General features: G+C 40.1%; 2 protein-coding genes across 5 annotated transcripts in view; one reads left to right on the forward strand and one right to left on the reverse strand.

The window, feature by feature from the left end:
* Positions 1-604: 604 nt before the first annotated feature.
* Positions 605-7,708, reverse strand: rnaset2 (ribonuclease T2). The gene is made up of 10 exons (XM_035628250.2): positions 7,545-7,708; positions 6,493-6,573; positions 6,229-6,283; positions 4,278-4,327; positions 3,653-3,710; positions 3,439-3,503; positions 2,731-2,844; positions 2,491-2,536; positions 2,259-2,333; positions 605-2,174 (listed from the first exon to the last, which is right to left on the reverse strand). The coding sequence occupies exons 1-10, from the start codon at positions 7,550-7,552 to the stop codon at positions 2,004-2,006; spliced, it is 723 nt and encodes a 240-aa protein (XP_035484143.1). The 5' UTR covers positions 7,553-7,708; the 3' UTR covers positions 605-2,003.
* A 28-nt stretch (positions 7,709-7,736) lies between these two features.
* The window catches only part of myom2b (myomesin 2b), a 28,071-nt gene continuing 10,494 nt past the window's right edge, over positions 7,737-25,313 (forward strand). Inside the window, exons 1-25 of one of the 4 annotated variants that reach the window (XM_035628246.2) lie at positions 7,737-7,943; positions 12,239-12,342; positions 14,526-14,583; positions 14,867-15,021; positions 15,253-15,339; positions 16,920-17,008; positions 17,295-17,345; positions 17,474-17,638; positions 18,211-18,372; positions 18,606-18,747; positions 19,104-19,303; positions 19,672-19,725; positions 19,850-19,977; positions 20,203-20,386; positions 20,534-20,708; positions 20,805-20,926; positions 21,097-21,284; positions 21,474-21,600; positions 21,759-21,937; positions 22,553-22,667; positions 22,959-23,121; positions 23,214-23,320; positions 24,289-24,333; positions 24,723-24,859; positions 25,045-25,189. In XM_035628246.2, coding sequence (XP_035484139.1) covers positions 7,752-7,943; positions 12,239-12,342; positions 14,526-14,583; positions 14,867-15,021; positions 15,253-15,339; positions 16,920-17,008; positions 17,295-17,345; positions 17,474-17,638; positions 18,211-18,372; positions 18,606-18,747; positions 19,104-19,303; positions 19,672-19,725; positions 19,850-19,977; positions 20,203-20,386; positions 20,534-20,708; positions 20,805-20,926; positions 21,097-21,284; positions 21,474-21,600; positions 21,759-21,937; positions 22,553-22,667; positions 22,959-23,121; positions 23,214-23,320; positions 24,289-24,333; positions 24,723-24,859; positions 25,045-25,189 — 3,274 coding nt within the window. In that variant the 5' untranslated portion in view covers positions 7,737-7,751. Of the gene's footprint in view, positions 7,944-9,659; positions 9,806-12,238; positions 12,343-14,525; positions 14,584-14,866; positions 15,022-15,252; positions 15,340-16,919; positions 17,009-17,294; positions 17,346-17,473; positions 17,639-18,210; positions 18,373-18,605; positions 18,748-19,103; positions 19,304-19,671; positions 19,726-19,849; positions 19,978-20,202; positions 20,387-20,533; positions 20,709-20,804; positions 20,927-21,096; positions 21,285-21,473; positions 21,601-21,758; positions 21,938-22,552; positions 22,668-22,958; positions 23,122-23,213; positions 23,321-24,288; positions 24,334-24,722; positions 24,860-25,044; positions 25,190-25,313 lie in introns of those variants that run through there. The other 3 variants (XM_035628247.2, XM_035628248.2, XM_035628249.2) reach the window with 3 other exon arrangements.

Below are 25,313 nucleotides of genomic sequence, written 5' to 3' on the forward strand. Positions count from 1 at the left end.
GGGTTAAGCATCCTTAACTGACCTGGGCCTTAATTAATTATTTTTTATAAATGATTCCGCTACGCTCAAATCACCTCAGATGCTTTAACTGTGATCCCCAAACTTAGAACTTCGTTAAAGATCATAGTGCTGTTTTCCTTCGTTTGACAGGATTTGGAGAACACTATCAATAAAGCTGGCATATACTTTCTGGCCATTTTAGCACTACTGTAAATATGATCAGATGCGTTAAGTAAATCTGCTACGCTGTGGTGTGGGAGGAGATTCAGGATTAAGACTGGTGTATTTGTCCCAGCAGGATTAAGGCTCTGTAAGAAGATCACAACATTAATATTCATACACACTGAGTAGAAATTGACAGAGGGAGTTACTGAAATAATACTGTTACTATACAATACTGCATGCTTGGACAAATATAGTTAAGATGCTTGACAAAACCATTCTGTTAGCACCATTATGTGGCAGATGGTACCAGATGGTATTTTTATTCGTCGTCTCTAATTATAGGTTGAATTCACTTTTTGTTACATGAATTGAAAATTCAAATAGATCCACTTCATCAATATTGCACGTTGTGTAATGACTCAATGGTGACTACAGGGTATTGAATTGATATCAAATGTTTTATTGACATTAAAAATGTACAAATGTGCATCCGAGTTCTTTTAACACCACAGAATTTGTCGACCACATCGATAATTACAATAAACATTCAGCTTTCAATTGAAATATTTATGAAATCATCTTTTTTCATTAAAATAGTCAAATCCTAAATGCCCCAATAGAGACAAGTCTTGCTCAAACCGAAACATTTGCAACATCCTTGAAAATAATAGTTTTTTTTTTATTTGTTCAGTTTAAGATGCGAGTGTCAACAATGGTGCATAATGAACTTGTGTGATATCTTGTGTAATGTCTTATATTTGGAGTGGGTCGTAAAGGAACTGAAGCATTAAATCTACACCCATATATATACTATTATTACTTTCTTGTCTATAGAGACCATTGTTCATCATACAACTGTGATTAACAGTTGAATAATGGCTCATGTACTTGGCAAACATCAGGGGGCAGCTAACAATGACTACCTGTAGTTTATAAGGCCTGGAAGATGTAGATGTTCTTGCAAAGCAGCGGTGCGGGTTACAAAGTGACGGCCCTTAACCGATAATAATCCTGCAGCGTTTTAACAACAGAGAACACTAGCTGTTTTGATTTGTTGGCTGAATTAAGTTATCATAATGCTGAAAAGCATCTATAGAGATGGATATTAATAGGTGGCACATGCGCACACAAATGTGGTTTAAAATACAAAAACACAGCCGGCAGAGTCACAACATACGCAATGTGGTTTGACGTCTACACTCTCATTACCTGATGTAAGAGTCACCTGCAGATACGACGCAAATACACACAGCATGCTTCACTCATTCGCCAACACCACTAAAGATACTAAAGATATGGCACATACACTACCAGTCTGCTCGCCTGCTTTGACCTAGACTTACCCCCATGCCTCCTGCTGTGTCCTGGAAAAATATCCTGGGCACTTTAGGACTCATCTACAACTAAGGTTCAGGAGGGGACATAATTCCATTAACGTAATTGGTAGGGGTGGAGTGTGTGTCTGAGTGTCTTGGGGGGGTTTTTAAACATAAAAAGAACAATGCACTAAATGCAATAAAGGTGCAACAATGCAATAAAGGTGATTTTTTTTTTCTTCAAGTACTTGTCCCAACCAGCAGTTACATGAATTTCAAAAAAAATTTCAGATTACACTGAGCCGTCTAAGGCTATATTCTACATACATTATCATTAATGTTATGAAGTTCATTGTAAAGTCTGTGAAAAATAAAATCATAGCTACATGTGCGTGCAACCTAAATTACAGTACAACAGACTGGTAAACAAACAATGCATTTGTTTCTATGTGTGACTGAGTGTAGTGAGTTGCTGCATTGGTTTAGTGAGTTGCTGTATTTCAGTTGGCACACGTGTATGTTTTACAGAAGAGGTGGGTAGTAAACTGGCATATCATGGTCACACACACTGAACCCGGATGCCTTGTGGACAGCCATGCCTTTGTCCCAGTGTCCCTGTTTCTCACAGTCATGGAGGGTGAAGTCAGGGCTGAAACAGATCTCAATCTGCCCCAAAATCTGATGGTCAGCATTCTGTCAAAAACAAAAACACACGACTTAATAATCCACCAGACTGCCAGACACTTGAAACACAGCAAATGACATTAGGGTTTATACCTTTGACGGGTGGACACATTGGATCTTGGGTTTAACATTGTAGAAGTTCTCTATGACGCCTTCAATTTGTGAAAACTACGGACACATTAGTAACAGAGAGGAGAGCAAAAGTTTTACTATTATGAAGCACTTTAATGCCAGAGCTTCATCGTAACACAAAACTTATGTTATAAAATGTTTTGGAGATTTTATTTCACCACAATTTGATGTTTAAATACATAAGTAGACCTACTTCGTAGTATTTCTCTGAAGGGATGATGTCAAACTTCTTCAGGATGCTACAATAACAGAGAGACAGATTTCCATTGTCGGCTCTGATGATTTTTTCCTAAGTGACTTAAAAAAAGTCTCTAACAGTTGTCAATTTCATTAAACTGTACTGGAATCTGGAACATCAAGACAATACTGACAACTAGAAAATGAGGCAAAGGTTGGTGCTGTGTGTTTATCCGCACGTGTAAGTGTTCTGTACCTATTCAAATCCAATTTGTGGTACAGTTCCAGAGCCTTGCTGAAGTATTTATGTTGACTATTGAGAGTGTCCGCTTTTGCTGCACACGTACCGTGCTTGTGCCACTCGTATTTCCTGTTGAAACAGACAGACAAACAAGTTTTACAAACATGATACACACATTTACGATAGTAACACACTCATTTGTCAGTTGCAATCTCTGAAACTCATACTTATAAAATGAATGATGAAGGTAAAGTTTTATTAGTATCATAGTCTAAACTATACTATATACTAAACAAGACTGAAAACAACTATCCATTGCTGCTTTCACAGAAATTAAAAGGTACAAGTAAATGATTGTAGAAATTCAGAGGCAGAGTTAAGTTTATGATCATAAATCCCATTCTGACCACTCACAGTGAGATTTATAGTGTTGGAATGAAAACAAGGTAATTTGATCTTTACGATAATTAATTTTAGTTCAGATGGTATAGCAAGAGCGCAGTGCATTACCGTCCACCACTCAATCCAATCAGCATTATTACAGAATAATACATGTATAGTACATGCACTGACATAACAGACAAACAATGCAGCAGCAGTCGTGCAAGATAATACTGATGTGGCAGTCATACGGTATTATAATATATTAAAGTAGAATGCACTCAACTAAAGTGGGTCATGAACAGACATAGTACAAAATGGGAAGATTGATTGAAACAATACCAGAAGCCAGTAGATGAGGGGTGAAGCAAGTCGGGCCAACTTTTCTGCATGTCAGGGAGCAGGTCCTTTAAACAAACAACCATCAGTACTCGGTTTACTATATACCAACTGGACAAAATGGTATGGTAGTGCATATATTGTCACAATAAACACAAGCCATTTCTGAACTTCATGCTTAAATATAAAGACACACTGAGTTTTACTAGTCTTATACCTCTATTTGAGAAGCGTTGAAATGCCATGATGAGTTGCAATCAATCCCTTTATCTGGCCTGAAACACAAATTGACAGGATTAGAAATCACTGCAACAATAAACAATGAAAGCAACAACTTCAATTTATTAAAGTCCCAAACTGGGCTCTCTTTGTTCATACACCAAGCTCAGGAGTCCCACATTAAGTCTTACCCTATACTAATAATCTAAAATTTGTAATCATACCTTTTTTTTGTGTCTGACGATTCTGTCAATATCCATCATTGATTTATTTTAATTTTTTTTACATTTAATGTCTCTCAAATTTATTATGTTCAATGTCTCTTAAACACTTGATTTCTCTTGAATTGATATGGAATCATCATATTATTACACAACTCATTTGCTTTTTAATCTTTACTTGTGATAGCGAAGCAAACAAATGTGACCTAACTTGATGCAACTTACTCTAACCTTCTCCACTGACCCAAAAATCATCTTATTCCCAGTTGGAAACATGGTTTGTGTCCCGAGTTTTCACAAACTGTCCCTAATTAACTGGTCTTTATGTGTCCCCAGATAATCCTATGACACTCAACTCACACTCTCGCTCACTCACACTCACACTCTAGCTCACTCACTCACCAGAGTCCATGAAGTGTCCAGTAGCTAATGTTGGAATGACATGGATCAATCTGAAATTGACAAAAAAGGTTTTTAGTTAGTTAGATAGTTTTTTCTAATAGGTGACTGTGTCTCATTTCACCGCATGTCTCATTGAGCCGAAATACAAAAATATTCAGAGAGAAACTATTAGGGCTGCAATTTTTAATATTGATTTGTTGGACAATTCGTAGATTAAGCAATTAATTATTTTGCCTGTAAAATAAAGTCAAATTTTTTTTATTGACTTAAGCTACTGATGAAATGAACAATCACTTTGAAGTTACAGCATGCACTTCTTTGTATTCATATTGCCAACAACCTAATAAAAACACTTCCTTTCCCACAGTTTGGAGGTAAAAGAGGAACTGCTGCAGTTTTGTGGCTTTCCAGTTAAGGATCTACGTATAAACCTATTCAACAGAGTTGTCCTAAGTTAAGGATTTGGCTTAATTTTTGTACAGTGGGAGGAAGTGGAGAGTCATAGTCATCTTTATATGGCGTATATGGTGGTTTGAATCATCCGAAAAATTGTAAGAAAAGCAGAAAGAGTGTGGTCAAAAGCTCAAACTAAGGGATACGGATTTTGTTTCGTGACAGTTAGAAATGCTTACTCTGTTGCCTAATCGAACCACAATGTTAACACACCACTGGTCTCATGACTCACACATCACATGATATTTAAACATTAAAAGATGAGAGCAATAGGATATATGGCAACATTCATGGGCAATGTAAGAGTCTTAGGAATGGTTACCATGTTGTTAACAATCAATCTCAATTGTTGGATAAATATCTATCTATCTACACTGCTCTCAATTTATCACAAAATATAATAGGCTCATTCCTAATCTAAACCTATACAGAGTTATGTTCCATTTTAAAAATGGGTTCCAATGCATGCAAAACTCATTTTAATCCATGGTTAACATGTTTTGGTGATGGTTATGCCTCGGGCACACAACACGATTTTCAAAGTCGTAAGATCGCTGTACCATTCACACTACACGACGTGCTGTCTTGGAAATTGCGAAGCTTTCAGTCGTTGTGCTGTTCACACTACGTGACTCATCGGCGATGGGCTCAAACGCTACACGATCTTCACCAGGAGAAATGTCTGCAAAATGCGTTTTGTCACGAAAAGACGCGAGAAGTGACACAGGAAAATATGAGATACACACGTGAAACAGGAATTGTTTGTCACTTTCAAGACGGACGTCAAAAAGAAACTGGGTTCAATATATTGCAGAATACTCTGCTGATAGAAACAGGAAGTAGTTTGAGCGGACGTTCTGTGTGTTGTCCGGACGGAGAGAAATAACTTGACGTGTTATAATGTGGTTCTGAAATAACGTCAGTTCGAGGTTATCGAGCCCCACATATAGTCAGCCTGATGATTTCTTCAGAAACACGGAAAAGGAAAAGGCAGAGAGAACAGGTGAAGAATGTGGTTGTGTTGTTTTGCTACAGTTCCTCCCCCAGGTTTCCAGGTTGACGCACTCTCTGCCACATCACAGCTCTACAGGAGGTGAAGCTTGAACTACAGTCATCTTCGCTGATGACATAATGGACTTAACCGCGGTGGGCACGAAACTTGGCTTGGCTCATCAATGGGGTTTATGCTGAACTGTGAATGGTGTAAATGCAAATACCCTAATGATCGCTCAAGTGAATGATACAGTATGTTTATTGAGGACTGTGACAACCAGGACCTGACTAATCAAACTATCACGACAAAGACGACGTCTCTCACAGCTAATACAATTCACTTAAATATCAAAGTCTCTGACAGCTAATACAATTACTTGAATATCAAACTATCATGTGAGATGTCAAATTGTGTTCTGTGAAAAGAAGTGCTTGTTTCTTTTAAAAGATCAATATGTTTTACAAAGATTTAAAATTGAAAAAAGAATGAAGCGTCAACACTCACAACGCAGAAGGTGCGGGGCCAGTGGTGGGTCAGAATCAGCTTGGTCCACATGTATCTGAAATAATCATACAAGAATGTCTCCGTCCTGTTTGTTCATTATTTATATAGCACGGGCCGGCAATTACAAAAGTACTTGCAATTGCTGTGCTAATACTTTGATCTTTATGTCAATTTGATATTGATAGGAAAATGCAGGAGCAGAAATATGAGGGGTTCACCAGGCAATTGAACATTATATTAGTGATCTATTTTTGTTGTACTTACTGGGGTGAAATCACAAAGGCAGAGGACAGCGCTGCTGCCAGGCAGAGCAGAAGAAGAGGGGAGCAGAGCCTCATGTCGGCCCTATAACACGTATAACACACAAGATAATAGAGGTCAGCTGATTTCATCCAGAACTCAGTAGTGAGACAGAATAACCCACAGAGTTTTCCAGTAACAGGCATCAGGAAAACATATGAGTCTGAGGGAAATGTGTGCTTTATCATACAAGTCAAATGCTCAAGTAAGTAACGATGTTTAAACCACATGTTAATGAAACGTGAATGTTAGAGCGCTCCACAAAAAGCACAACATGAGCACATAATGAAGGTCACAGGGAGAAAAAAAACAGGTAGTGGCTTTCACAGGAGGAAGTGAGTGGTAAAATTGACTTCGTGTGACCACTTAATTAAGCAACCCAGACAGAAAGAAACACCCAGCAGCCTCTCCCTCAGATACACGGACAACTACATAACATGCATTTGAACGTTACCTGGACCATTTCAACAAACCAAACCCCAACAGCCATGAAGGAGACACGGGTATTGGCAATGACGTCATTGTGAAAATTGGCGACGTCATTGTGAAAATTGGCGACATATCTGAGACGAGCCCAAGACAAGTCTGTACGTCTACGTATGTACTTGTACACACGGGGGCTCTGTGAACACTGCAGGGCAGTGGACGGTTCAGGGACAGTAGCAAAAGAACAAACAGAACGGTTTTGCAACACGAAACACGTGAACACACAGAGAACGAAGGAAAGCTTGCGCGTGGAGGGAGCGGTTTTAAAAAGACATCTTAACGAAACGCCTGTCCCTTCCTGGTCGGTCAAGACCGAGTTGACGACAGGACAAACTTTTAAGTTTGTTTGTCAGGCACAGGAAGTTCACATTTACTTAATCCAAGCTAAAGTACGTAGCTAGATTTGTGAAAACTCGAAGTAATGTCGGCGGTTGGACGTTACGTTAAGCGTTAGACAGCAGCTGTCAATCTCTTAGCTAACACTGTTAGTCAAACTGCACTCCAGCGGCTTTTCTTAAGTGTATACTTACATTGGCATCACCTTGCGTCGGATATGTATCAACAGAGACTGGTGGTAGTTATGCGGACGCCTCGCTGCTTTTCATTTGGACAAGTTAGCTGAGTTAGCTCATTCCTCGGGACACACCACAGGGACACACGAAGGCACCGACTGTTGTTTATGTCCCACAGCCGCTCCACTACCGGCCACTCGGATCCGCCAATCGGGAGCGCCGCAGATGTCACGTGGTGTGACGCAGCAGACACGGGTGGGTTTGTTCGATTTAATGCTCGGGTCACACCGGCTGCCCTTGACCACCAGGGGCTTATCACCGATGTACTTAAGGACGGAGACCCAGGAAGCGCAAATTGTGGCTGCGGCAGGTGGCTGTGGGTTTTTTTTGCGGTGGCGACCACAGCGGCCACTGTTTGTAAGTTTAAAGCCGAAAGACTCCCAATCATTTCTTTCTTTTTTTCGTCTGCAGTGATGTTTCCTCCTCAGTCAGATAGTGTGTTGTAGTTTACCAGCATCCCACTGTCACTGTCGGCCAGCAACATAATATACTAAAATTATCACTGGGCTCTGGTTACCGTGTACATGACCAACAGAGGGCACTTTTCGACCACAAACGGACATCAGTGCTGTTTTAACGACACACACGCACACGCACACACACACACACACACACACACACACACACACACACACACACACACACACATACATACACAAACGCTCACACACACACACACACACACGTACACAAACGCTCACACACACACACACACACACACACACATAAAGGAAGCAAAGATTGCGATTGTGCACAGAATGCAGTTACTCTTACTGATTTCTAAAGCATGCACTCAAGGCATAACAAACCTAAAATAAATCAATCATCAACAAGTATATCGTTTTTAATGCAGGGCCTGATTGACCCCTGGTGACCTATCCCTCTCAACTAAACATTATCTAAATGCTTTTAATAAATTATGTATTTCTTCTTTATAAAAATGTTTTCCTGAATATACGACATTATTTTGAATTTAATCTTGCATGTGTAGACATTTCCAATGTTCTTCAGCAGGTGATGGGATCTTGTCCAAAAATCCTGGCTTTTTGAGGGGTTTTTATTTCCCAGAAATGGTCTTTCTCTGTGGGATATGCCCTCTGTGCAATTGTACTATTCTGTAAAAGGTGCTGCTGATCTGGAATGCAACAGGAAAAATTACTTCAGCTTATGATACTCTTTCCCATACATATATTGGGGTATGGCGGATCTCTCACTGGGGGTGAGTCACATGTTTCTGACACCCATTTTTTTTCCCTGTTTCCTTGTTGTCTTCCGTCTTCCTCTTACACACTTTTCTTTCAGTTTGCGTCACTCACACGTCTCACAGTCCTCCCCGGCCCCTCACCTTGCCACTCTCTCTCTCTTTGCTTTTCTCAAGTGTGACTCCATGTTTTCCCATCATATGATTTCCCATCAGATGTGAAATGTGTTTCACAGCCCCTCCACTGTGTCAGGAATAGTCTAGCTGTAACCGTAGCTAATTTTATAAATAGGCTCTGGCCAAAGATCAGCATGCGACACAGTGTCTGAAGATGTTTCTGAGGGCAGATGGATGATCTTGCAGAGGGACTTTGGTACCGTCTACAGCTACATTTAAATGTATACGTGAAACTGTAGCTATGTGGTGCTGTTTAATTGTGTTGTGTTATACAGAGATGTGTAGGTGTACAGTGAGGGTAGGCTAAATAACAGAAACACCCCCAGTTCATCAGCACCACATACTGCATCTTCCAAACCCATACAGTTGAATCAATGTGACCAGTCCACTGTTAAAGTTGTATTTGAGAGGGCTCACTATATTCCTGCCTATTCCATAAATCTGAAAAATGCTGCTTGTAAATGTGTTGCCCCACTGAAGCACCCCATGGTCAGATTCTTTGCATTGTCTAGATCAGCTGTTACAATTGAATGACCTGTTGTTTGGCATCAGTTGTTAAGACAACATGTCAGAAACCCGCAGTTGCACTAACGTGGATTACAATAAAAACTGTAATGGGTAAAGTTTATAATTCTAACAGTTCATAGGTTCTAGCAGGCCTGAGTCTTGAAGGATACTGGTTATATATAGGCAGCTCTCTCTCCTTATACGGCCTCAGGGAGAGGTAGGTGGGGGTCGCTTTGAGACGGGTGGTGGTTTTGTTGGCCTGGTACTTGGTTTAGGCTGACTCCCTGTGGATTCAGCCTGTCACCCGAAGTCACAGCAAAGGAAATCTCAAGGGGTAAGATATGTAATTTTCTGTTTCATCCCATCGGTATCCTCAGCTTTTGTATCCGTTTGTTTTAAACCCAAGTGTAGCAGGTGGAATCAGTGAGATGGAGGTGAAGAGAGCAGATTTGGGCACAGCTAGGGGATCGTGTATAGCCCTTAACCATAGCTGATATCAGTTATGAAGGGTGTGCAGCAAATCAGTTGGGATAAAAGAGTTAATCAGTGTTTTGAAGATAAAGACAATAATTTTCTTGTATGGGACAAATGAGATAGACAGCATCCTTCAAGGTCTCTGTGTGTTTATCCTGGTAACACTAATAGGTTAAAGTGGACTCTGACAGGGCAGTCAAATTTAGTAGGGACGCTTGGGACTGCTACTTCATTGGACAAATTGATTGTTTGGCTCTGGGACTTTTATTGCATTGACCTCATTTAAACTTGACATTATGCATGTTCACTGACAGCTCTTTCATCTTGAATTAAGAAACACTAATGGAAATCGAATGAATATGAAAATGAACAATTATTGTCAATTGTGTCATCCTTGTCATTAGTTAGTAAAACAGATAATCTGAATAGCAACCGTTCATGATCATTACGATCATCCTGCAGAATTCAATTGGTTTTCACGGTTATGGTTGAGATATTTACAGGTTCAGTGTTACCGAGAGAGAAGCTCAGGTGTCATTTGGCAGACATTTGTGCTGTTACAGTGCTGGCTGGATGGACAGAGGCAGAGGACTGCCACTGAAATGTTGGTGTGGGACAGTTGGGACAAGAACATGATCTGTTCACAGTGCCCACTTGTCTCAAGGGCTGCTGATTTTAATGCTTATGTCTTTGGAAGCACAATGTCTGTCTCTGTGTTGTGTGATTCTTTTATTTTAAAGCATTCAGTTTTTTTGTTGTTCAACTGAATTCCTAAATTTACTATAGCAAGAGTGATGCTGACCTCTTCAATGGTAAATATTAATGCATGTGAAAGAGGATGAACATGAAAATATAAAGAGTAATGAACATATTTCAACCGAGACTCTTCTTAACCACACGATTCAACATGGAATTTAACAGCCGTTATTGGCTTCGTGGGACAGAGGTTAAAGGTCAGGGAGTAGGGCATGATGGTTGCCATCTATCTACTTGACTTGCTGCTTGACTGTCTGTTTTGGGGCATTAGACGTGAGTTAACATGGCTTTGGCGATAGTAATGGTGACCCTGAAGCTGTGGCGAGGGTTTCAAAGATTATAGAGGTAGGAACATCTTTGCCAATGCAGCACGTCACAGTAGCTCTCAGGGTAAAATTTGGGCTTCAGGTTTCATGTGACCTTATTTCTAGTCTCTGAGACTAGGGTGATGTAAGGCAATTATGTTCCACTTGTGCATGATGTAAGCTTAAGTTATGCTCTTGCTGAGGTGTCCTTATGTTTATTCCAGACACCCCAGTAGAAAAGAAATAGTACAAATCTTTTGGAAAGCTGTCAGCGCCTGAAAGTAAAAACACTTTTAACTAATATCAGTTTTCATTACATGAAGGTACTGCTTTTTAAGTATTTAATTCAAACAGCAGTGAGATGGCCAAATGTCTTTGATGACACATCTCAGGAAATTCAACTGTGTGTGTATGTGTGTGTGTGTGTGTGTGGGTGGGGATGGGGGGGGGGGGGGGGGGGGGCATGTTATGTCTCAGTTTTGCAGCCTGTTCAGGTTTTGTGAATAATAGAAACTTATGATAACAGGTGTAGATTAAGAGAGCTCACACTAAATATATCCTATAATGTTAAGTTTGTTTTGTTTCCTTCACTTTTCTTTACTGTAGAAAAATTACAAAATGTACAGTCCACCGTTGTTTAATAAATATGCTTAAACTGCCCGTGCTGAATTTAGGGCTGTCAAATTGAAGGACAATCTTGGGTGCAGCTGTACTTTTCAGGTCTGGATGATATACTAGTCCAACAATAGTCTGCCTTCATGCCTTTTGTTTATGTGTCTGTTCACGTGTGTCTGTGCTGGTGGTGTCTTAAAATTCAGTAGTGTGACCTTGTCATTGCTGAAGCTGCCAGTAAGACTGTGTGTGTGTGTGTGTGTGTGTGTGTGTGTGTGTGTGTGTGTGTGTGTGTGTGTGCGTGTGTGTGTGTGGCAGGTTTTTTTGCCCAAATTCCTGAAGAGCTTTCCTTTTTGTAGGCGATGAAGCAGTCATCATAAATATATTGCTCATTATTGTTGCCACACTTTGTTGCACAGAGACAGACATCATTGCTGCCAAGGCCCCTTGACATGATTAACCACATCTTTCCTTCTTTACATTTGACCGTGTATTGCCTTATGGTTGATGGCCTTTTTGTTTGCATGTGTCAGTTTGTTGTGTTGACCAGAAGGATAAACTGTACTTTGTTACCGTATCAGTAATTGTTTATTTGTTTGTTTGTGTTGCTGGTCCAACAGGTCAGTACATACGGTGTCATCATGTCAGCGTGGAACAAACGCAGAAATTACAACCATGAATACCACCACAAACAGAGCCAATATGTGGTGAAAGAATACAGCAGGTACAGGAATAGACTCAACTGTAACGTTGAGCTAATGCAGCACTTTAATAGTTCTAATATTATTACTAATAGTAGTACTGTAACAGTAGTAAACTTTGTCATGGCTAAACCAGCAAAGCCAGTCATGTGAGATTAAATATATCAAAAAACAACTTTGCTTAAAAATCCAGTCAATAACACATATTTTGAGTGTTTAAGTGTTTGTTTCTGGGTGTGATTTAAGGAGAATACCAAGAGGTATTCTGGCTGCTGTGTTTCATGTCTATACTTACCTCTTCAAACATCTTATTCTTGCTGCTGCTGCTGCTGATATTCTCTTTTTCTTGCTTCTCTTTTAATTTTGCTAATAATCAGCTAACCAGGACGCAAGTCTGACCTTTGTAAAATGAATACAACATGTGTCTTTTTTTCTAATATAGTAGCAGCATTCCTACTCGTATAACTTATTCCCTAACCAATCTTCTATCTTTTATTTCAACTTCAAGTAAGTATGAAGCGTGTGTGTGTGTGTGTGTGTGTGTGTTCAATTTTCCTCAAATAACATTTGAATACATTTTGTTTTGCTTCAAATGCACTGTTTCCCAAGTGATGACATTTGAAGTCTGTTCTTTTTTTGTACGGTTTACCCACCACCTTCTCAATAGCAGCATATGAAACTTACATTTTGCTGTTTCTCCAATTAGGATAAACCCTCACAAATCCCACAGGTTGAGTCAATCGCTGTCATACACCAACCTAGCATCCACTTGCAACAGAAAAACTTTGACTGTTTCCTTTGGTCAAGAAATGTCTGATGTTCCTCAACATGCAACAGGCCAGGCCCCCTGCCCAGGGCTCAACGCAGCGTCAGAACATAACAAAAGCCACCATGTGTGTGAACTTTTCCTCCAACTGTCTGGACTGCAGGGCACTCCGTTCTGTTGGCAGTAGTGGAATGACTTGTGGCCTGAATGGACAACAGTGATGAACGCGACAGAGCCTTGCATTTCTTTTCTCAAATCTAGGACAGAAATGTCTCTTCAAATGGACAATATTTTTTATTGCCCAGGAGGTTCTTACAACTTACAAAGGCAAGCGATAACGTTTCCTTTTGTCTTTCTGATGTCAACCACATGAGCCTAATCATGGAAGTTTCCTTAAGTTTGAGTCTCTCCTCTCATCACAGATGGGTTGGCTCATAGATGGCCGTGTGTTGATAGCCCGCTCTTTAAAGCCGGGCTCAATCAGGGAGGCTTTACTTTCCTGTCCCCACTACGGATGAGCCTCGGAAAGAGTCCTGCATTCTTTACACGAACCAGGTTAACAACCTCTTGTCTTATGTTGATATCGTGGCTGATGTTGAAAGCATGAGGTATTTATCCCTTAAGCTTTTAAAGCCTGTCAGAGGGAAGAAAAATCTTTCCGCAAAAACCCACCTGGGCCTCTCTTTGAGCAATTTGCATGTTCTCCATGTGCCTACGAGACTTTCATCTGGGTGCTCCGGTTTCCTCCCCACAGTCCAAAGACATGGGGGAAGGTTTATCAGTGGAACTAAATTGCCCATAGTTGCGAATGTGAGTGTTAGTGGTTGTTTGTCTCTACATATCAGCCCCTTGATAGACTGGTGATTGTCCAGGGTGCTCCCCGCCACTCGCCCAGAGTCAGATGGGATTAGTTCTATCTCTGAGCAACCATTAAGTTTAAGTGGCATAATTGATGGGTGGATGGATTGAAATTAGTAAATACAGAGTGACCACTTAACCTGTCACAGTGTCACTTCTTGAGTCTTTGTGGATGTGCGGTTGGGGTACAACAGCCTATGCTTCTGCAAGTAATAGATGAGACTGGTAACTCAGTACTGATTGGAATGTCAGTGCACCTGAAAACATCTAGCAAGCCTGAAGAGCTTGCTAGATGTCTTTGTTCCCTAGAACAAGAATTGTAATGGATAACCTTCACTTTTTTTTTAAACTCTTTCATTTAAAACTAAGTGATATCAGATTACTAGTTGGACAAAGACAACATATAAGTTTGTTATTTTGACTGAGTGCTGTCCACATGCAATACACATCCTAAAAAGTACAAGGCATTTTAACATACATAGTTATGTAACTGTAACTGTTTTTTGGGCAGATATAAGCTGTATAGTACTATGTACTATGTAAAAATATTGTTCCCTTAACTGAATTGCTCTTCGTCTTTAGCTCTGCGGCGATGGAGGAAAGATATGAGCACAAAACACAAGCTCGCATCCAGGAAGTGGTAAGAATCTATGAGCTCACACTATCTAGACTTTGCATGAAAACATCGGTTGAAACTTGTATGTCACTATCTGTACATGGGCTTGTATTAATACATTGGAGTTTATGGCGTTTGTGGTAATAGGTTATGATACTAGTAGAACCACAGTGATGATGATGGTAGTTCTAAGGAGTTCTAACCTTCGGGTTAGTGGACGACCGTCTCTACCTCCTGAGCCACAGCTGCCCTGAGTACGAATTATACTATGTTTAACATTAATTGGTATTCTTGTTTACTTTTCCAGGTGAGGACAAAGATGGGAAGCAAATACGTGCGTGAGGAGCCCATGATCAGGGGACCACACTTCCTGGTTAGACTCAGATCCCACACCGTGTTTGAAAACACTCCAGTCAAACTCTTCGTTACTGTGGAGGGCTTCCCCATGCCTGTTGTAAAATGGTAAATCATATCTAAAATCTTTTTATCAGCTAATCTATTACTTTAATTAACTAAATACACTCTTATTAAAAGTAGTTTTGTTAATTGTCTCACAACATAACATTTGCCCAACTTTGCAGTATTTCATAATCTGCCCTATCTCTTTCCTTAGAAATAATATTATTGTTCTCAGTAATGATGATAAAATCTTTTAATAGGATCCACATGCTGTAATTTGTTTTTCTATTTTAGGTATAAAGACGGTGTGATCCTGGTCATGTCCTCTGGAAGGTATCTGGTTGAAGCCAAAGGTGGAGTCCATTCTCTGGAGATCCCAAGGTACAGTAGGTTCAAACATGGTGCCCTGTGAAGATTTTGACCACATAGTGAGTAAGCTTTATCATCAAAAACAACATTACTCATAATAATTCATTCACAGAGTTTATGTCAGAACGGGCAGAAAAGATCTGATAAATGCTGCCATTGAACCTGCAATAGTTTTTTTAATCTGTCACTTAGAAGGCCCCCAGCTTGATGCATGTACAATACTTAATCACTTGAGTATCTTAAAAATGTAATACTTTTAGTTTTACACAATGAACAAGCTTTAGGGGAATACAATATGTTACACATTTGTTCCAAATGAAGAGAGCACTAACAGTTTGTAGTGGTACAATGCAACATTAAAAAGCAGGCTGATGTAAACAATGCAGGTGTCTCAGGAACAATGTATTTAATGTCTCTTAGGCTAGAAACTACAGTATGCTTGTATACAATAAAATATCTGCAAGGTGCTTTTTAACCAATACCCCCAATTTACTCCTTTCTTGACTTATTTCCCACTTAGGCCACAGTCTGGCCAATTGTCTGACTATATCATGAGCCACCAGAGAATCTCAGAAGTCAAATCCATCAGCATCTGCACATAAACTCAAATCATAGTAATAATGTCAGAGTCAGTTGACTAGGGCTGTGCGATTAAATGCTGTATATGGGACAAGAACATATCCCGCTCCAGTCTTTGGAAGCTCAGCTGTTCAAGTGCTGACCTCAGTGGCACATGATACTCCAGGATTCTTTCAGTCATCACTCTCTCCGTGGATCCAGTCTCCTCTAGTTCCCTCTCTCCGTTACTTAGATACAGTTCACCCCACCATGAAAACCCAATGCATTACTTAGTAAATAGCTTAGAGTAATGTGCTTTAGCTCTATGAGCCTGGTGAGGAGAGTCTGAAAGTGGGAATGAGAGCATTTTTTGCAAACTCATATGGCTGCTAGACAGACTAGAATTTACAGTGAATGTTTGGAGTTTTTAAGGGGGAAAAATAGCAAAAGGGTCAAAATGATTGCTTGAGGCTTGAGTTAAATTCAAGTTTTAAAAACTGGCTGCAAGACGTTAGAGGATAAATCTCTAACAGCGGCTTGTGGAAAATTTAAGCCTCTCTCATGACAGAATGAGAAACTGCAGAATCCATATCCCCCGCTGACATTCCTGCACACACACACACACACACACACACACACACACACACACACACAAACACACACACACACAGTGCAAACATCTCTGTGTATATGAAGTATTTACTGAATGTTATCATGGTTCAAAATAAGAATACATTTGCTGCTCTCCCTCAGCTCCCTGATGCAACTCACTGTAATCTTTTGTTAGCTATATGGCACTCAGTCGAGGGCATACCTCCTACAAGGCCCAACAGTCCCCTTAGATTCAGTTAGGCTGCACTTCAAACTTAAATGTTCATCAAGATCAATGCATTATAGTGAAAATGTCCAAAAACACTCTTAATCTATCTCCAAAAAAAACGTATAATTTTTGATCAAAATATTGTCAGTCTGTCAGAATCCTGGTGGTTTGTTAACCTGATAATCCTCAAATTGTGCTTTCTTATGTTTTATAGATGCACAACTGATGATACAGCCCAGTACACTGCTGTTGCTGGTAACCTCCATGGACAGGCCTCTAGCCAGGCCTCCATCATTGTCAAGAGTAAGTCTGTCTATCCACTTACCTGTAATCTTATGTAGTGTGATTTTTACTTTAACAAACCGACATTTATTTCTGGACACATCACATTTAACTGAGACACTGTGATCTACTGTATAAATGTACATTCAGGCTGTCCCTGAATTATGAGTATTTTCCCTAGTTTCCCACTAGTAACATATACGTTACTATCTGTCTGATTTGTCACTAATTTCTCAGCCTTTGTTATCACAACTGGCTGCTGCTGCTACTGGGTAACTTTTGGTGGGTTTTTTTTTTATTCCTGTAGGGCTCAAGGAGGAGGAAGAGACCTGTCCATATGCATGGTTGCCTTATACAGGTAAACATCATAATTAACTCCATCTCAACATCCAGCAATTGCAAGATCAGCAAAATATGTCATTCTTTTCTTTTTCCTGTTCCCATCACTCTCTTATTCTCTGTTTCTTTCTTCCCCCTCTATTGCAGCTTCCATGCTTCCCAAGATCCACTACACTAAAATTCACATTACTTTTCTGGAGAAGTTTGGGCCAGTGTTTTCTGCTGAGGGAGCATCTGCCACTCTGTCTGCCACCATGACCCTGAACCCCAACCTGGCCAACCTGCAGCCCGAGGCACAGTGGTATAGAGATGGTAATGGTTACAAAGTAAAATATTATGATAAAGTAATTACATTATAATTGCTAGTAATATATATTGCTGCCACAGCGAGTACCCCACATGCTGCCACAGGCACAGCTGTGGACAAATGGGAAAATTTTACAGCCTCTATTCTTACTGCAAATTAATCATACTGAAAGTAATAATGGATTCAAGTCATATATATCCCAGATCATAGTTTAATTTGCTATGTTAGTGTCTTTAGAGCTCAGTTCAATGTGCCATGCAGTATTAAAAGTTAATCTTTAAAATTGAAAATGACTATATGCTTGTTTCATTTAGGGCGGCACAGTGGTGTGGTGGTTAGCACTGTTGCCTCTCAGCAAGAAGGTTTTCAGTTTGAATTCAGGTTCAAAACAATCTACCGTCCAGGGCCTTTCTTTGTTTGCATGTTCCCCCCGTGTCTGCATGGGTTTGCTCCGGGTTCTCCGGCTTCCTGCCACAGTCCAGAGACACGTAGATTAGGATTAAGTTATTTGGAAACTCTAAATTGACCATAGGTATGAATATGAGAGTGAATGGTTGTTTGTCTCTCTCATTTCTAGACACTCGTCTGTTTGACTCTAAATGGGTGAAGATTGAAACTGGCAGAGGATTCACCTCCTTGACTATCCCTAACCTGTACAAAGACGATGAAGGACTCTACACCCTGCGTATGGTCACTAAAGGAGGCACCGCAGAACACAGCGCTTTTATCTCTGTTGCAGGTGAGATATGCTTGACGTCTGGACAATCCAAGTTGATAACATTAGGGCTACGTTTAAGGAGGACAAATGGTTAAAAATTGAAACTGGAATCATATGTATTTTTTTTCTTTCATTGTTATCGGTTTGTTGTCAACATCAGTCTTGCCTCTTTTATGGATTTTACAGAACTCTGTTACTATGCTAACTTATATCATGGTTAATAAAACAATGTCACCCTGTCCCTTCCTGTGTAGATGGGCCTCCCCCGGTCCCTGGTGCACCTGGTGCTCCTATGGACATCAAGATCCATGATGCCAATAGAGACTATGTCATTGTGTCATGGAAGCCACCTAATACCACCACAGAGGGTCCAATCCTGGGATACTTTGTGGACAAGTAGGAGTTACTGATATAAACACCATAAATAAATAAACTGACAACATAAAGGACAAACTGATTACTGTAAGTCACCACATAGAGTTTGCATGACTATCTGTACAAACTGTCTCTAAGGACAGGCTCATTGATTACTATATTAACCTAACCAACTGCTTCCTTTGAAAATATTGTCGCCTGAGGTCCTACACTATGCTTCTGTCGTCAGATTAATTGCTGTAATCATCATCATAGTAGCAACAACTTTTGTGGGCGAATGTTTTTATTTTTAATTCTATGCAAGTGTGCATGCAACATTCTTTATTATCTTCTGAAATTGTCTCCTTCTTTCCCCTTTTTTACTGTTAATTTTGTAGATGTGAGGTTGGTACTGAAAACTGGACTCAATGCAACGATCACCCCATTAAGATCTGTAAATACCCAGTGTCCGGGCTCTTTGAAGCACACTCCTACTACTTCAGAGTCCGCGCTGTCAACTCCCAAGGAATTAGCAAACCATCCCGCATGTCTGAACCCATCGCCGCACTGGACCCCACTGAGTTTGAGAGGCTCCATGGTGGGTTTGACTGGATTATAGAGAAATGGCAACTTTTTCTGTGATGTACCAAATGTGGTTGTATGGTATAAAGATATGATCTCTGATTATATTATATTAATAATATGGGTTTCACTACTTTCTTTCACAAAGCAGTTTATCATATGGCCATTTCATGAATGTCACCACAAAAACAACAAAAATACCCTTCCCATCAAATATCGCGAGTAAAAATCAACATAATTTGTTCACATAATGTGACAAAAAGTAATATTACAGATTAACCACCACAGAACCCAATTTATCCAAACACCTATATGAAATCGAATTGAAGTAACTTCAAAATCAACTCGACCAGATTAATGATTGTGTCTTTTTTCCTCATGCAGCCATAAAGCTTGGAGGGAAACTGGATGTTGTGACTTACCATGATGAAGTTGAAGGTTGGTTTTATGTCAAAGTTAACACCAAAGTATTATGAGTAAATGAGTAAGGTAGTAAAGTATTATGAGATATAAAATCTATAGTTTGATGTATACTATAATCTGTGTGTGTGTTTGTGTTTAGCTGAGGGAAAGCCTCCGGGTGTTCCATCAGGAATGTATGCCTCAGAAACCGACAGAACGTATGTTGTTCTTAGCTGGAAAGCTCCTGCATATTCCAGCAAGGCTCCTATGTGGTACTTCTTGGAAAAGGTAGGAATCACAGTTATACCACCTGTACATTCTACTAGTGCATCTTGCCAGTTTAAGTTTAAGTTCATGTTCACGTGTTATGAAAACAGCAGTTAATTGATCTATCTAGTCTAAAAACAGATTAATGTGACCTGGCTATGCTAAACTTAACAACGAGATGAGATCTGCAGTAAACTCATCTTAAAACTGTACAACATATGATCATTCTGTCTTGTTTCCCCACAGTGCTTGGCAGACAGCGGTGCATGGCAGCGTGTCAACACTCAGGTCCCTATTCGATCCCCACGTTATGCCGTTTTTGACCTGGCAGAGGGCAAAGAATATAAATTCAGGGTTTTGTCTGCCAATATCTATGGAACCAGCGAGCCATCGGAGCCAACAGGCCCCATTGAGACTCAGGAACTCAAAGGTCTGTTCCTGTTCATCCCGTTTTAGTGTCACATATGGTAGATCAATCTATAAATGTGGATTAAGTCCACATCGTAATTATTTTAAAAGCTTCTTTTTTTTCATCATCATCGTCATATAATTGTTGCATTTTTTTCCCTGTCCTCAGGTGTGCCATCAGCTCCCGGTCAGGTGATTTCTACAAGGGAAACAGACACCTCCGTCCTCATCCAGTGGGCTCCTCCAAAGGAACCCAACAATCTGATTGGCTACTACATCGACCAGTGTGTCAAGGGGTCCAAAGACTGGACCTCGGCCAATCACAAGCCTCACAAGAACACCAAGTATGAAAAAAACAACACACACTGTATTGTTGAGAAAAGTGTCTTTCTTTGGTTGTTGGTTATAGTGCGATATTCAACTCAGGATTTTTTTTTCAGGTTTGTGGTTAGTGGTCTGACCACAGGAGAAACCTATGTGTTCAGAGTCCAGGCGATCAATGAGCTGGGTCTCAGCGACGAATCCCAGGAGTCTGCTCCTCTGACTGTCAAGGCTGCCCTGAGTCAGTACTGACACATTTTCGGTTGCTATCGTTAATGATGATGGTGATAATGATGATTATCTGCTGAGTAAAATCTCCCCGTTGGGCTGTAATAAATTATTTTGACGTAGGTGAAGTAATATCCTTGTGCTGTAATTATGAGTATTACAATTCAGTAATGCCCTTTTCAGCCTCCCCCTCTGCTCCTTACGACATTGCTTTGCTGAACTGTGATGGAAATTCAATGGTTCTGAACTGGAAGAAGCCTCTTCACTCTGGAGGATCAAGCATCAGGGGGTATTATGTGGACAAAAGACGCACTGGCACAACCATGTGGAGGGAGGTTCATATCCCATCAATCGCAGAAAGACTTTATAAGGTACAATAATGTCTGTTATCTATTATAATATCTTTAGCTGGTTGTTCTATAACTATAGTTTGGTTTCATTTTCCACATCCTGAGAAAGAAATGTGATGGATTACTGGATAACACACTTTTTCACCTCATTTACTGCAACTCTGCTCGATTTCATGCATCTCAGTAACAATGGAAAGATTTTATTGACAGGTGGAGGGCCTGACAGAGGGAGCAGTCTATCAGTTCCAGGTGTACGCAGCCAACCTGGCTGGCCTCGGACGAGCTTCCAAACATTCAGCTGACTTCTCCTGTGAGGCCTGGACTATGCCAGAGCCTGGTTAGTAAATGTCATCTTTGGGCCAAGTTGATCACCATCACCATCAAGTCTGTACAAGTTATCCTGCCCATATCTACCAAATAGTCTTGAGAATCAGGAGGTGTACATTAAAACAGACTTTAAAATATGTATTTCTTCTCCTCTTACTCTTCCTGTAGGTCCTGCCTATGACCTGACTTTCTGTGAAGTAAGGGACAGTTCTTTGGTGGTTGAGTGGCAAAAGCCTGTCTATGCTGGTTCTGGAGCAATCACAGGCTATCACGTTGAGTATGCTAAGAAGGGAACTTCTGACTGGATCACAGCCAACGAGACAACTGTCAGTCAACGCTTCCTCAAGGTGAGAGTACTTCCAAAGGCTCTTACAGGTTCCCTGTGGAATTTTTTTTTTTATACTTCCAGTAATTCAAGATTTCTGGTTGTCGTCGTCAGACATAAAATTACAGAACCTCTTGCACAACAAAGAGCATATTTACCATGGTAAAATAATTTTCAGTTTTTTCCTGTGGTGCTCTTTTCTGAAAGTAATACATGTACATTAAACTGTGTGATGCTGACACCTAGTGGATAAAATAAACAATTACTGTATTTAGAGCAGAACAAAAAAAACTTCAGAAGAATTAAAAAATGTAAGGATTGCAAAACAGTACAGATTAAGTATGAGTGCATACAAATAATTCATTCAGCTCTAAAAACAAAAATACCAATGGGTCTGGGTGCCAGTTCTAAGACAATATATTTTTCATTTATGAGTTACATTAGCTGCTTGGTCTTAGAATTTACATTCACTGTCACTATCTCATCTGCCAGACAAGAATTTGGGTTAATGCCCTGCAGCAGTTTTTGATACAGAGTTTATGTGACAGTTACTGTACCTGGCACATTTAACCAGACTGATGATTAACACACCCATGCCGACAATCATAGCTCCTCTGCTCTCCTGCATGTTTCCTAGGTAACAGGCCTGGAGGTGGGCACCTGCTACGTTGTGAGAGTGCGTGCGGTCAACGCTGCAGGAGTGGGTATGGCGTCAATGACCTCTGATCCCGTGACTGCCAAGGCTGTGGAAGGTAACAGTCAAATTTCAGATTATTTCTCTTTGTAATTTTAAAATGCTACAGCATGGCGGTGCTTTGTAGCACTTTTGAAAGGGCTGGAGGCTAAATGAAAAAAGGAGACGTCAAATATAATTAAATACAGCAAATATCATAATTGTTAAATTTAAACCAACACACTGAAATATAGAATCTGTCAAGTCCTCCTGTGCCATTTTTAGACTGAAATGATCGCAGTTTTAAAATGAACACTTTGATTGATGTGTGTGTGTGTGTGTGTGTGTGTGTTCGTCTTGTGTATCGAAGGTTCCCAGGACGTGTCCTGTGTGGTGGACGAGAAGTCAGGGGACATTGTTCTGTCCTTCGAGTCCTGCCAAATGAACGAGGGCTCTCAGTTCATCTGGAAGAAAGATTATAAAGAAATAACAGATTTCTCCAAAGGAGTGGTGATTAAGACTGAAGGCAGCCTGTAAGTACACATACGCACGCACACACATGTAAACAGTCAAATATCGTACAACATAACATGTGTCTGTGTCTCCCTTGTCTTCTGCATTGTAGTACTAAGCTGATCTTTAAGAATGCGGAGAAAGAGGACTTTGGGACATTCTCTGTTTCTGTCACCAAAACAGAGGGGATTTCATCGAGCTGTACAATCTCTGCTGAAGGTAGGATTAACCTGTTTTATAGTTTAATATATAATTATTAATATATATGAATAAACAAATATTTACTGTAAGTCCGGCCTAGCCAAACTCTGGTTTTCAAAATATACAGAAAGCTAAACTGTTGAATTTTGTTCTGTCACGGTTATGTACGGCCAAGATTGACAGATTATTTATTCTCTTTGACAAACCGTAATTTAAATTGTTGTCATTATTGTCTTCATCCTGGCAAAATTCACATCACATTAACTTACATTAAACATTTGTTTCCTCCTTCAGTTAAAGTAGTCCATGCCTTGAAAATGAACATTTGGGCAGCTTAACACTAACAACTGGTTAGACAAGAACATTTTAAATATACAGACTTGAACACAATTCAAAAGGAAACTGTGTATTTAGGAACCAAGGCATTTGTGCAGGATGAAATAAGGATGAAAACAAAAAGACTGTGATTAAAAACTGTCAGGAAGGCAACAAACAATTTTGTAACACATGTGATGAAAACTAGTAGAGCACATTACTCACATTATTTTTCCAAGCTTGGGGCAGTATGTGAGTATTAAAACCACATATTCATTGCAAAGGGCTTTCTGTCAGAAAGTTTCACATCTTGTGCCTGACACTGATTGCTTCCCATTTGGCCTTAATTTTTTCAGCCCAACTCAAGGGTTTCATCTACACGTATTATGTATTTCACTTTTATCACACGTAATAGGGAAGGCTGCAATTATTTAATATACCAGCGCTGAATGCAGTTTGTTTGAGGAGTTTCAGAGTGGGCCTTTGGGTCTACTTCTGTGTTTTTGCATTTATCTGCCTCTGCCAATTAAACACAATTACAGTAATGACTTCTCCTAGTCCAGACCCAGACGCATACAAAGTCCATGAAGAAATGACATCTATGTTTAAAGAGTAGACTTGTTTGTGCCCAAAGCCGAATGACCTGAATAAGTTGTTTCTTCACATTTCAGAGTTGGCAAAGATGCTGGCGCTCAGCTATGATATCAGACACCCAAGTACGTACCTGTGGCTAACACATTTAATCTCTTGTAATCCCTCTCCCTCTCTTTGTCCATATTCATTTTTCGTCTCTCACACTTTTTTTCACTGCTGCGTCTTTGGTCTGTCTTACCCACTCTGTTTCTACCTTTCATGCATTCATGTGGCTTTGTTCTGACTTGCTTTGAACCTTTCAGATTTTGTTCTTCTTTTAGGTGTACATTTCTCTTTTTATTTGATCCAAAACAAATTCTTACCTGCTTTTGCATCACCTGCCTAACCACTATTCCCCTCTCCTGTCTTTTGCCTTATAACTGACTCCTCCCCTCCCTCCCCCCTCTCCTCTCCTCTCCTCTCCCACTGATAAAGAGTCTGACTTTTATCCCTCTCCTCACCCTTTCTCTAGTCATCCCACTGAAGACAGAGCTGACCTACAAAATTTTGGAGAGAGGGAGAATGAGGTTCTGGCTGCAAGCTGAAGAGATTTCTTCCAATGTCACGTACAAATTCTTTGCAAACAACAAGGAACTGTCTGGAGCTGATGTAAGACAGTGTAGATTTTAAAATGAACAGATTAAAAAATACTTTCTGGGTTCAAGTTGAAAACATTGTTGTCATGTTGCAACATTGAAGCTAAAATCCCAGAGAAAGAAGAAAGAAAATCCATATTCACAAAGTCTGTCCTTCAGTTCATTCTGACCTTCTTTTTTTTGTTGCTTTTTCTGCAGCCCAACAAGATGGGTCATGACGTCTCTACAGGTATCATTGAGTTCATCATGGACCATTTCACTGAGGAGAATGAGGGGACATTTACCTGCCAGATCACAGACGGAGGAGGCAAAGGACAGAGCTCACTGGTTCTGATTGGGGACGGTAAGAGCGGCTGGGACTTTCTATCCTGGCTTGTGGTCAAACAATGTATAAACCAGAATGCACTTAAGTCTACTACCCAAAGAATTAACAGTAACTGTAACAAGAAGGACACAAACTACACATT

Source organism: Scophthalmus maximus, chromosome 4 (assembly GCF_022379125.1).
Source record: "Scophthalmus maximus strain ysfricsl-2021 chromosome 4, ASM2237912v1, whole genome shotgun sequence".
In the NCBI taxonomy this organism is placed as follows: Eukaryota; Metazoa; Chordata; class Actinopteri; order Pleuronectiformes; family Scophthalmidae; genus Scophthalmus; species Scophthalmus maximus.